Genomic DNA, 13434 nt, shown 5'->3' with positions numbered 1-13434 from the left:
TTTAGTATTGGTTCTGATTGAGTCCAGCATTTTACCTTTTATTTTTAAAAGTAAAAAATAAATAAATAATAATAAAAAATAATTCCCTGCCTTGTTTGTCAGATTTTTTTAATGGATATGCAGCTGTTCTTACTCATTATACCATGCTCTAAGAAGAGTGAGTTCTTGCTGTAGAGACTGATCTTGTTAAGTCTGTATGAACCTGAAGCTCCTTTTCTTTGATGTCTCCTTGAATGAAATCAGAGTCAGCAGAACCTGAACCTGAATTTTTAATGTTAGAAAGAAAACCATGTTTATGTAATGTGAAAATTTATGTAATGTGACAGACACATCCATTTCCCATATGGCTCAGAAGGCTCACATTTATTTGTTAAATCAAACTCACAATTATTCTTTATACATTTCAGATACAGCACTATGTATTTTTACAAAGCTAACCAGAGAATGCTAGCACCTCAATGTTAAGGTCAAGTTTATCAGTTTATTTGGACGCACATGCACACACACACATGCACACACATGGCTCTGTTTTTCCAAGACTGTTCAAGTGAAAAATCAGGACCAGTAAGTCATAAAGGTAAAGCCAAAGCTACAAAACATTCAGATAATTAAACAGTCATGTACACAGTTCACAAGTTGTTAGTGGTCATTAGTGGATGATCTCAGTGTTCCTCTGAGCTCACGTCCAGCTTCCTCTGAGGGATGTACAGGCTCTTACTGGCAGTGGGCGTGACCACGGTGGAGACTGGTGTGTGGAAAAAGCACTGCTGGGGGGCGGAGCCACTTTTGGGCGTGGTCAGGGCCGGCTAAAGACAAAAAGTTTAGGAAATAATTGCTATTATTTTATTATTATGTGGAGCACAAAGTATATGTGCATGTCTGCATTGTGCTCACCTGCTGCAGGCTGATGAGTGTGAGAGGTGAGACGGGCTTGATGAAGATCATGCCGTGTGTTTGGAGCGGTGTGTGAGCATGCGCGTGTGTGCAGGGTATGGGGCTCGGCTGCTCCGGTGCTGGTACTGTATGTGTGGTGTTGGGTGTGTTGTGGATCAGAGCAAGGTTCTGCAGGGTGAAGTTGAGGATGGAAGGGTTGGGGCTGACCCGGTGGGTGGGGCGATGGACAGGTAGAGGGGATGGGGTGAACTCCTGAGGTGAAGGGGCTATCGAACCTGCAAATCACAACAGAAATAAATTAATAATTATCAGAGAAGCTGGACACAGTGAGACAGACAGATAGTAGGTCTGTCCAAGTCCTAATACAATTATGTATTATGATTCAGTATTTAACGAGAGCAAAAGAGCAAAAATATTATATCAGACCTTTCTAAAATACATGAAATACATCATTAAAAACAGATTTGTTAAAGCGATGATACATTATTTAATGTCTACAAAACTAAAATTTTTATTTCTAAAAATAAATAAAAATTATTTAACACTGAAGAGAAAAATTTTTAATTTGTACAAATATTAACATTATACTTTTTTAAGATTAGGTAGAAAATTTTACATCACATCAACTGTTTCAGTCTGTAATGATTATTTTGAAATTAAACATTAATAAAAAAAGATGGAGAAAACCCCACGGCCTCAGTGTTTCCAGAGACACAATATTTTATGAATTAAAAAAAAAAAAAGTGATTACACCACCAATCAATCACTAACTCTCTGAATGGGTTCACTGTGTTTGTGTTTGTGTGTGTGTGTGTGTGTGAGAGAGAGAGAGAGATTTACCTGCAGTTGGTGTGCGATAGATGTATGTTGGCGTTTTATTTGTCTCTCCACTGGAGGTCGAAGTCTCTTTAAAGCTAAGCAGAGGCTGTTGGGAAATTGGAATCAAATAACCTGTGGGGATCAGAGTCTGATACACATACACACACACACACACACACACACACACACACACACACACACACCAGAATTAGAAGTAGACATCTCAGGGGCATAATTAGCGATTTGTAGTAAGGCATGTCCTTTACTGAATTGCTGGATCATGATAGTAACTAATTATTTTACCATAATTTACAACATTATCAGGATATACTATATTTTATAAAGATTTTATCTGTAGCTCTACTCACTGGCCACTATATGAACAAGAAGAAAACCAAGACAGCATCTCTTTCAGGTCTCTGTAATACTGTTTCTCAAGCTGCCTCCACCCAGAGAAGGTGAACAAGAAGGAAGTGACAGTATTGAGACATGCTGCTAATACTAATAAAATGTGTTTAATATTGTGATCTACTATATAACTGATTACAGCTTAGGACTGTGACATCCCACAGTGGTGATATCTACTACATTCAAAGCTTTGTTACTTTCATGTAGTAAGCTTACTATTCACTCTCCTGTTAATATTGTGGCTATGAATTGACTAAAGCCTTGACTGATTTAGTGCTATTTAAAATAATAAAACAATAGACCTCACACCACTAACGTATCCTCACTGGAAACACCGCTGTGTCAGTTTAATGCCACGTAATTGAACCTTTTTCAAATGTATTAAAAAACCCTGAAAACTCATATTTAGATAACTATTCAGGCCCTTTATTCAGTACTTTGTAGAAGCACCTCTGGCAGCAGTTACAGCTTCAGGTGTTCTTGGGTAAGTCTCTAAAAGCTTTGCAATGGAAATAGGCAGTTTCTTTCATTCTCTCATTCCTGCCAGATCCACTCAAGCTCAATCAGAGTGAATGGTGAGTGCCTGTGAACCTCCATCTTCAGGTCTCTCCACAGTTGGCTGGACCACTCAAGGAAATCCTTCTCTCAATTCTGACTGTCTCCCCGTCCCTGCAACTTAGAAGCACCACAATAGCATGATGCTGCCACCACCATGCTTCACCATAGGGAGAGTATTACCAGTTGCTGAGTAGTGCCTGGTTTTTGCCAGACGTAACTCTTGGAATTCAGGACAAAGACTTCAATGTTTCTCTTATCAGACTAGAAAATCTCTTTCCTCATGTTCTCAGAGTCCTTTAGGTGTATACCACATTCATTTTGCACAGGATCCGTCTAGCCTCTCTACCATAAAGACCTAATTGATGGAGTATTTCTGAGATGGTTGTCCTTCTAGCAGGTTCTTGGACACCAGGGAGATCAAACTCTAGAGACATCTCAAAATAATGAAAGCAAACAGGATGTACCTGAGCTCAATCTGGAGTGCCTTAGCCAAGGGTCTGAATAATTAACTAAATAAGAGATTTAAGATTTTAATTTAGGGCTGCACAGTATGTCTAAATTATTGAATTATTACAAATGTAAATATTGCGATATGCATACAACTAAATGATTTTAATACTTCAAAAAGTTACGAAAAGTGAAAGTTTTAGGGCGATGCAGATAGCAGAGAATACTTTCTTTTCCACAAAAGAACATGAAAAATGTACGTGGGTTATGTCATTTTCAGTTTTTAAATATATATATATGTACAGTATATAAATATAATTTGATAAATTGATTTTACATAATTATAGCATTATCATACCACATTATTTAACAAGTTATTGCATATCGCATTTATCTTCAGTATAGTGCAGCCCTATTTTAATGACACAATAAAGTACAAAAGGTGAAGCAGTCTGAATACTTTCCAAAGCCACTATAATCACTCAAGCCAAAACAGTAAAGGTAATATGAGGTAGTGCTTCTATATTATTAGTCGACTAATTGTTAGGAAATTGAATACCATTTTTAATTAGAGCTTTATTTAATGTTAACATCAAACATCAGAATGGTGAAAAATATGATCTCAGTGAATTTGACTGTGACATGGTTGTTGGGTGAGTATTTTAGAAACTACTCAGCTCCTTCCTCACACAGAATGGTGCGAAAAAACAAAAAAAATCCAGTGAGAAGCAGTTCTGCTGTCAGAAATGACTTGATGAGAGAGGTCAGAGGAGAATGGTCAGACTGTTTCAAGCTGACAGGACGACTATCCGCTCTCTGTGCTTCAAGGAACTAGTCAGACTCGGAAGTTGTTCTCCTTTTTTTTTTAGTTATCGTTGTTTTATTTTTTTTCCCCATAATTTTAATAATTCATTTTGATGTCATTTTTGTGAAAAGTAGAGAAAACAGGCACCAAATTTTTAAAAACTTTTCGCTAACTCGGTGCCTTTTGTACCAATTTTCAACCCTGATCCTGTAACTTGTTTTGATCACTCCTTGGTCTTCATGATGCTGTTTGTTTAGGCATGTTCTCTAACAAACTCTGGGTTTTTCCAGGAACAGACGGGTGTTTATATTGAGATCCCACAACACTCTAATTACAAGCAGGTTGACTACATTCAACTAATTACGTGACTTCTGATGGCAACTAGTTGCACCAGAACTAATTTAAGAGTTTCACAACAACAGGGCTGAATACTTTAGTATTTAGTATCTAGCTTATGTCTAGCGCAGGGATTCCGAAACTAGGGGTCGCAAAAGAAACTTGGCTTGTGGCCGCAAAAAAAACATAAAACATATGTGGTTATTTGCCCAAAACGTTTGGGAAGCCCTGTTCTAGTGTGTCCAGTTGTTTCTTCATACTGTTAGGTTGTTCTTGTGTGTGTGTGTGTGTGTGTGAGAGAGAGAGAGAGAGAGAGAGAGAGAGAGATTCTCTCTACCTCTGTGTTTGTGTGTCCAGCCGAATCCTGCAGAGTGGGTGTAACCTGGCTCTGTATTTTCTCTTCCCTCTCCTCTGTCTCCAGGAAGTGCTGCAGCTCCATGTTGTGCTCCACAGTATCAGGATTATTATGGGGTGTTTTGTTAAATTCAGGCTCGAGGTGCAGAGCTCTCGCTGAGGCACGGCTGGAACTCAGGGCTCCTCTACGATCTTTCAGACGAGCCTGCAGGATCTCACACAGCTTAGGGGACAAGCTCTGGAACACACAACCATACACAGACACACACATCTGAATAACTTCTGCAAAATAACCTACTCCCTTACAGCTCAGATTTAAAAAAAAAAAAAAAAAAAAAAAAAAAAAAAAAAAAAAAAAAAAAAAAAAAGCTTTTAGCTTTTGTAGCAAAGAATGAGCTATTCACCTTTGAGTTCATCTCAGGCCGTTTAATCTTAGCTGGACTTCTTTCTAAACTTTCTAAGCACGTCCGTTTCAGAGCAGGACTTGCCGGCTCGAAACCGTGCACCCTCTGGCCTGTCACTGTTACAGACGCTGGTGACGCCTTCGTGTTTGCTCCTCTGGGGCTTTCAAAGGTCATGGAGCGCACAGCAGTGCTAGAGGGCAGAGGCCTGGCAACATGGCGAGGACGGACAGGGGTGTGGCTGACGTACACAGCATGGGGAAGCAGCACAGGAACGAGGGAGCAGCAGGGAGGAGGCGCAAGCGATAACTGCACCGTCCGAGGACAAGCCTCTGCCCCTGATGTCATCACGGGGGGAATGGGTGACAACATTGAGTTTTTCTGCTGCAAGTGAGCAGCCTCTTTCAGATCGCTCTGCTTCTGGGCATTCCTAAAATTAACAGCAGTAACAAGCAATGTTAATTAATAACAATCAAACTGTTTTTCCAATTTTGTTTAAATTAGTCATGACACAGATTAGTAAAAGGAATCAGACTTCCTATTTAGAGGAAAGCTCTTCCTTGGCATATATAAGAGGAAATGTGGCAGTAAAATTAAGTTCTCACAATGAATGTAAATACTAACTGGTGGAAATTCATTTTTATTAATTAGCTATGTCAGCATTTTTGCATTTTCACCAAACCCTGAGGCTGATTGTACAGCCAACTTTAGTCTATTAAAAAAACAAAGTAAATTTGAAATAAATGCATGGTGACATGAATTATGCAATAGCCTCTACAGTTTTACTGCCAACATTTCTTTTGCAATTAAGTAGTTATAAGGTTTTTTTACATAGCTTGCTGGTCCAGCTGCATTTTACAAATCTCAGCGAGGTGATCCATTTTACTTGAATAGAAACTTCCATTAACCGCATCACCTGAAACAATGAGAAAGAACTATAAGCACCATTGGGACAAATTTCTTTTCTCAAGGCAGAAATAAAAACATCTGAAATCATGTCCTCACTTGTGATTTTAATGGGGCTTGATGGAGCAGAGTTGATCTTCCTGCGATCATCCTGGATGCTTTTGGCCAATTTGACGAGTGAATGATGTCGTGTGAAGCCTCGTTTAGTGCTGGGAGAGCAGAAAAGGTTTTTGGTGCAGTTGTCTACAGACGAGCGGGACTCGAGGGGCCGAGGGCAAGAAGAAGCCTCAACCTGCAAACCTGAAACAAAGCAAAAAGAGTAAGACAAATCAGCAAACCATCTACAGGTGAATCATATCTTAATAAAACGATGAACGTACAGAACAGGGAAAACACAAATACGAAATGAATCAAATGGACTGTCACATGGTGTAACCCCATTAGGTGGCACTGACCTTGTAAGGACAGATTCTCTGGTCCAGTCCATTTAAATGCGGGTTTTCTTCCTCGTTCTTCCGTCACATGCACTTTCTTAATAAGCTTAAGACTACTGAGGACGTTAGAGATGTCATATAGACGACGAATCTTTGCTAAAAACACAAAATGGAGAAGAAAAGGAAAATTAGAAAATGAGTACATTCAACAATTAGCATCAGGCTAATCATACAATCCCCTGTAATGTTTTTCAAGCATCTTGTCCATGGAACAGTATTATGAGATTACTCTGAAGCAGAGCCTTCGAAGGCAGCAACCTCCTGAATGCAACAGAGCAGAGTGACACTATTAGAGCTTGTCGGAACAGTATTTTACAGGATTTTAATATTTGTTGGAGCTTCCGAATGCCCAAATACCCATTCTCAAACCCACTCTTACAATCAATGATCATTAATTTCATGATTAATGATAATATTAGGTACGTTCTTTACTGTATTTGAAAATATAGCCAGTAGATGACAATGATGTATTAATAGTGTCTACTGGTGATAGCACAAATAAACTAAAATGAACCATGTGTATGAACTAACAGCAAGAGTTATTGTTGTAAACTATTTTTTAAATTATTGCACAAATCACTTTTGGAAACTTAAACTTAGCCTACAGTCTAAAAGTCGTGTACGGTTCAGTAGCTGTGTAACAATAAGGTAAAAATGAACAAGAACTCAGTGTCAGCAGTGTCAACAGGGATGCCTCTGCCACCAGCAGAAACCATAACACTGCCACCATCTAGTGGCAGAGGCATAAAAATTAAGGTGTTGTAGGTGTTCACCTTGTGCATCTGACTTCAGACCCCCCAACATCATACCTTCGTTCTGCCGGTCAGGGTTTTTAAAGCAATAATCCATTTTATTTGGTGTCAAATATATTTTATAGAACATGTTCTGTATTCAGGGCTGCCGTATTTGTTCAACAGTTATAAAGTAATTTGGGTCACTTCACCCATCTTTCCACAAATGGCTTGCAATTTGAACGTTTAGTGTAGTACACAAGGTGGAGAAATCATTACGTCATTGCCTATGTGGTGTACTTATACAGGGTTTAGGAAGGTAAATATGAAGTTTCTGTATATTAATTAGAGAAAAGTATTTTAATTGTTTGGGCCAGCCCTCGACACTATCCACCCTAACAATGCTGTGCAGAAGTGTATTACTCACTCTTGAACTTGCTCTTGTCCTGGTCCACCACCTGGTCTTCTCCGATCAGGATCTTGGCTGCGATTTCCAGGCTCACCACACGTGGACTCGACACCAGGAACAGCATAACGAACTTCTGACTCATCACACGCAGGGACTTATCCTTACGGCTAGCTGTGGGTGCAGTAGGCCATGGGAAATAAAAATATTAGTACTGTGATACATGTGTCCCTCTTACAAACTAAATTAACTTAAAATCAGACACCTACACGTGCTCCACACACTCTAATCCACAATAACACACTATAACACATATACTCATGAATGACTTTACGAGGGAAACATGGTAGCAGTCTGAAACCCCAACAACATTTTAAGCTAAAATTTCAGTGTTAAATGTAATGTAATGTACTCTGGGCTCTTAATGAGAAAGATTTAGCTCCACACTGACCCCCTTTAGCATCGACAGTGGCTTCACTAAATCCTGGCTCCTTCTGTGTGATTTCTCCATCGACGTCCTCGTTCTCTTTCTCCTCTCCCTCCATCTCCAGCATGTCCTCTGCATGTCTCTGCCGTATCTGCTGGATCTGCTGGCTATAGTGGTGTTTCTCTCCCTCTCTTTGGAGCAGTGCTAGTGTGTGTGCTAGCTGAGCACGACCATGCCATGTGTAGCGGTTTTTAGCCAAACGGCTGACCATGTTCAGGCTCTCCAGAACGTTCATGATGTCATATATACGTCGCCGTTCCACATCTGAGAGAGAACCAAAACATACAATTAAAACCGACATCCACATAGCTGTGGATATACCAGCCAATTGTAAATCACTAGAAATACTTTGCAAGTGTGTGAGACGTGTGCAAACACAACAGACTGTATTATATTTAATGCAAGATCCAACAACAACCAAATTTGAGTACTCTCAATTTCTTTGAAGAGAACGTGAACTGCTGAAATAACCAAAGTGCATGTATGATATATATGCATGTACTATGCTTTTTGTAAGAGGCTTACTCAGTTCAACAGCAACATCATCAAGGCAAATGTCATTGTTTAGAGCTGGATTCGGATAATCTGGATATCGAGCCAAAAATTTGTGACACAGCAACCCGAGGCTTTTCTCTTTTCGGCTGAGCTGCAGCCTCTCTGACTCTTCTCCTTGTTCAGTATCCTGTAGAGTCAAAAGCAAACATACCACCAACACACGTTAGAGCAGGCAGACGGTCAGGTCAAACACGGGCCAACCCAGCATGCCTCAGTCCCAGCACGTGGATATGTCAGTGCGAAGCTTCCCAGACAAAACAGTCCAGTATCCAGCATTAGGCTGATATCAGCAGAAAATGCTCTATTGGATATTGGAAGGGAAAATGATCCTGATCTGATTCTATAACAAATCTGTCCTGAAATATCTCAGAATTTTTTGAGGCACATCAAATAATGTAAAGTAGAGGGATTAATCAGCATCGCCTTTCTCTTTCCTGCAGGCTTCTCCTCAGACAAGCTTCTCGTCTGAGTGAGCAGCATGGACATTTTAAGTACCTCAACTGTAAAAATCACTCATTTTAAAGCAGAGCAGTTGAAAAATTGTATCAGCATCAATCTATACTCAAGGTTTCAGTATCGCTATTCAAAAGAAAAGTCCACCAATAGCCTTATTGTACAATGTCAGTAGGTTGTCCAGCTGGATAAATGCAACTTAGTATTAAACCAGACTGTCAGACTTTGAGCTTGCCTTGTGTGCTTCGTGTGCAACACAACATGAACTCTAAAATTGGGCTAAAATTGACAGACAGCTAGAGTTCAACAATGGCATCTTTACCTGCAGTTATTAAGGTGAAGAGATGCACAACTAAGTTAAGGAAGAAATGACACTTGGATTTTTTTTTAAATAACAATAATTACCTTAAAAAACCTCATGGTTTAAGGCCAGACCTTACACACAGGAATGTATGAATCCAGAGTGGCCCAGATTCATAACAATATTAATATACTTCAGGGTCCATGTAGGCAGTCATGCAAATTTTAAACACAACAGTAGTAAAGCATAACATCCCCAGAAAACACCAGCGGTACCACAATGTGTATTCAGCTTCTTTATGTGCTCCAGAAGGTAGCCAGACAGACCTTTTGGTGGTCTTGAAGGCTACACAAGAGGTTTTTAAAATTTTAAACCCGGTTAGTGTTATTTACTCATTAACAGTCTAGAACAGTAAATAAGTATGTGATTTGAGAAACTTTTCATATATTTAATTATTGTTAGTATGAGTATTACCCACTTACTTTTCTGGCAATATTACACATACTGGTGTCATAATATATTTGTATCGTGTCAAATAAACTATATATCCTTACAGCACTTTGTAAGCAGTACGTAAATAAAGCTGAACAAACCCTAGACATATTTGTTTTCATTGTCACAATTACCTGAGAGGAGTTCTCATGTTCCTCAGTGCTGTTCTTCTCTTTCTCTCGGTTGCGTATTTCTGGACTCGCAGCGCTGATCAACATTTTCAGGTTGGACGTCGGTGTCCACGGTTCCCCTCCCGGGGCCTCCGAGCCCTTCGTAGGTGTGGATAAAGGTCCCATGGCCTTCTGAGCTTCCTGAAGTTTTCCTAAAGTTGTTAACTGTGTTTGTGGCTCCACAAACACAACTTTTTTCTGTTAAAGAGGAAGAATAATCAGATCACTGGGACTGCGAGTACACAGTCAGTGAACTACTGCAGACTTTGCTGGTTATGCACGGACAGGGAGGTTAACTGGCGAGCAAGGGCCGAATGTTAAATGACTTACCTGCGTGTTTAAGTATTAACAGATGGACATAACACACTGACCTTCTCACGCGCTGCACCTGAGCTGCTTGGGTTTGGGTTAATCTCAAGCTTCTGCTTCAACTGCTGACCATCCAGTAAAGTGCTGCTCATCTTCCACCTGCATGTGAGGTAAATAAATAAATAAATTTGCACATACAGGGCGGAAAAAAAGAGCCTAGTTAGAATAGGAACTGTTATATAAGCTGAGTTGGTTATAATGAATGGGTGCAGTGGTCGCTATGCGACGGTAGCTTGAGCAACCCGGCTGCTGAAGTCTCCAGTTCTTCTGGAGAAATTACCTTTTCTTTACAGCATTGTACAGTCTGGGAGAAAGCATCGCAGAGCCCTGATCAGGGTGTAATGACACAGGGTTAATGAGCTGGCACACACTGCTCTGAGTAATGACGCGCTGAGGCACGAATTGTTGCGCAAATCGGAGTTATTTTGATTTCAAATCGCCGCGGCCCGGTAACCAGGACGCTTGGCGGTAACTGACATCCGCTCTATCGAAGCTACCGTACTACGTGTAAGTACACGCCCACTCCATGAACACAGCCAATGAGCGCAAGGCATGAGGTGTCGTCACACTCAAAGCGGCCAATGAGCATGTAGCGGAAAACGGAATTCCACAGCGGCGCGCGCTGGTGCGCACTTTTTTGAAATGTTGGCGCGGAATTTCCTACTCAAGAGTCCAAAGTTACAAGCCGGAACTCCTGAATGTAACTAATTAACACTAAAAAACTGAGCGCACGGAGTTTAAAACCTCCAGAAATGTGCACATGACCCCGAAATGCTTAAAGTCTGCATTAAATATTCAAACAGTCGGGTTAGACTGACGCTAATCACACTTCCCTGTGTAGCCGGACTGCTAAAGCTCCAGCCGCAGCCCATAACCAGGTCTGTATTCACACTAAACTCATCCCCGCATCACCAGCACCCTTTCCCCCGGCACTGAACACTCACTCCAGACCCACAGCTGCAGTGTGAGCGACCTCGGGACAAAATGATCCCCTAACGGTGGGAGGTTTGATTATTAGCATGTGTGCTAGCTTTAATCGCACAGCTGGAGAACTCGGGGAAACAGACATGATATTAATCTCTCATTTATGTTACAGATACATTTCACACCATTTTAAATACTTCAGTATCCAATTACAACGCAGAGCAGAGGCTAGCAGTAATACACAGACCTGAGAGTTACTCCTGCTCTGTGTGTGTGTGTGTGTGTGTGTGTGTAGCTCCGTTTTGTCTGTAGAAAGGTGTAAGAAACCTCTTACCCGTCTCGGGAGATAATGCCGTCTGACTTCGTCTGAAAAGTGGCTCACGGCTCCATGGAAAGAGCAAATCCCGCTTCGTTTACAGAGAAAACTCTTTAGCTGTTAGCCCGAGACTGTTAGCAAGCTAGCTAACTAGTAATAAAGCGGTAATTAAAACAAGCAACTGCTGTCAGCACTGGAAACCCAGTCTGAGGAACACGCAGGCATGAAAAATAAAATAAAACTAACTAGCATTAAAGAAAACTTTCCCCAGTCGCATACCGTTCAGTAGCTCAGACCAAAAGGCTGTGCTAATCCAGGACAGAAAGTGTTAATGCAATCAAACCTCCCGCCAGCAGACTGAACACAGCGCGCTTTCTCCCGCCCCCCACACTCACACACTCTCACACACACACACACACAGCCGTAATACACAGAGGAGAGGGAGAGAGAGAGAGAGAGAGAGAGAGAATGTTAACTATACCATAGTAAAGAACTAAACAGTATTAACAGTTGATGAACACACAGACCTATTGATTGTTATTTATTATAATCAACAAATTCAGAGTACACCTGAAATAAATGTAGCGTAGTTATTTTTTATTTTGTGTAAAAATGTAAACAGAAAAACAGAACTGCATGATCCGCAGTTAATATTCAGGTTTATAAATCTGTTATTTCTGACTTTGGAACAGTTTGCACATGTGGGCGGGGCTTAGAAGATGACTCACAGGTCACCTGGAGTTTCCTGGACTTGTCCCAAAATGGCGACCTGCGGCCTTTCTCTATGGTGACGTCATCAAGGTGCGACCTGTAGCGGGTGGGTGAGTGGTAGAGGGCTTGATTGTGTAAAAGTGAGGATTTGGGAGAAGAATTTTTACAATTGGACTGTGTTCAGTGGCTCACAGCGAGGAGAGGTACAGCAGTGCAGTGAAATGCTGGTGATGCCCATTCTTAATAAAAGTAATGCATGGCCAAGAATTAATAAAGTGTGGGAATGAGATTATTATCCAGTCAAGTTTTGTCTGACTGGAGGGCTGTTTTGGGTGATTGCATTTCTCTAGTGGATTACTCTCAACGCCAGCGCCCTCCTTACCTGGGGACAGAGGAGCTGCTCTGTTTCTGTCAGCCTGCTTTCAGGGACACTTGGAGGCCACTGAGGGGCTTTTAGCTTTCCCCGAGGGGCAGTAGGCCTACAGTGAGGGGAGGTGTTAGGCATCTCCAATTACTGCTTCAGAGAATATCTACAGTCACATCCAAGACCTAGAAGCTGCATTGTCCAGGGTATCTAGGTTTATTTTGGCCAATAATTGACACTACCAACAACATATCTAATGTTTCACTTGTGGAACTAAAGCACAGGCTTTGCGAGAGAAACTCAAATTAATATTCAAATTAATATTAGAAAAATTAATATTAGTAATGTTGAAGATGGATTTTGTGTGCTAATAGTTTTAAATGTTCCTGGGAGTCACATTCAACCAAGCCACATTTAAATGAGTGTATGTGCTATTTTGGTCTTTTTCACTATCCTGACGCACTGCACTAGTGTAGTTCAGCAATAAAAATGGACAAAGTTCCCCGTCCATCTACCTCCACTAAACAAACTAGCATTGTGTCTCAAATCACATACTTTTGTACTATTCTAGACAGTTATTGAGTACTAATAGTAACTGGTTCTCCTATTACAGTTAGTGTTAGAATTTTAAAAACCTGTCATGTTGCCATCAAACCTACCAAAAGATCAGATTTGTGTACCAGTCTTCTGGATTTTCTAGATTAGTAAATTCTTTTCAATGTAAGGTCAGAGT

General features: G+C 40.7%; 1 protein-coding gene across 2 annotated transcripts; it reads right to left on the bottom strand.

Moving 5' to 3' along the window:
* Window positions 1–335: 335 nt before the first annotated feature.
* Window positions 336–12041, bottom strand: e2f8 (E2F transcription factor 8). 2 transcript variants are annotated; one of them, XM_026909972.3, is made up of 14 exons: window positions 11645–12041; window positions 10389–10485; window positions 9982–10215; window positions 8572–8728; window positions 8011–8310; window positions 7581–7733; window positions 6384–6518; window positions 6028–6228; window positions 5854–5938; window positions 5026–5452; window positions 4605–4859; window positions 1735–1861; window positions 895–1169; window positions 336–806 (listed from the first exon to the last, which is right to left on the bottom strand). In XM_026909972.3, exons 2-14 carry the CDS (start codon window positions 10476–10478, stop codon window positions 663–665), a joined length of 2583 nt encoding a protein of 860 aa, XP_026765773.2. In that variant the 5' UTR covers window positions 10479–10485; window positions 11645–12041; the 3' UTR covers window positions 336–662. The 2 variants fall into 2 exon arrangements, with proteins under 2 accessions (XP_026765773.2, XP_026765772.2); XM_026909971.3 differs by lacking the exon at window positions 11645–12041 and adding an exon at window positions 10667–11586.
* Window positions 12042–13434: the final 1393 nt, after the last annotated feature.

The sequence above is a fragment of the Pangasianodon hypophthalmus genome, chromosome 11, assembly GCF_027358585.1.
Source record: "Pangasianodon hypophthalmus isolate fPanHyp1 chromosome 11, fPanHyp1.pri, whole genome shotgun sequence".
In the NCBI taxonomy this organism is placed as follows: domain Eukaryota; kingdom Metazoa; phylum Chordata; class Actinopteri; order Siluriformes; family Pangasiidae; genus Pangasianodon; species Pangasianodon hypophthalmus.
This window is presented reverse-complemented; position numbering and strand designations above follow the sequence as displayed.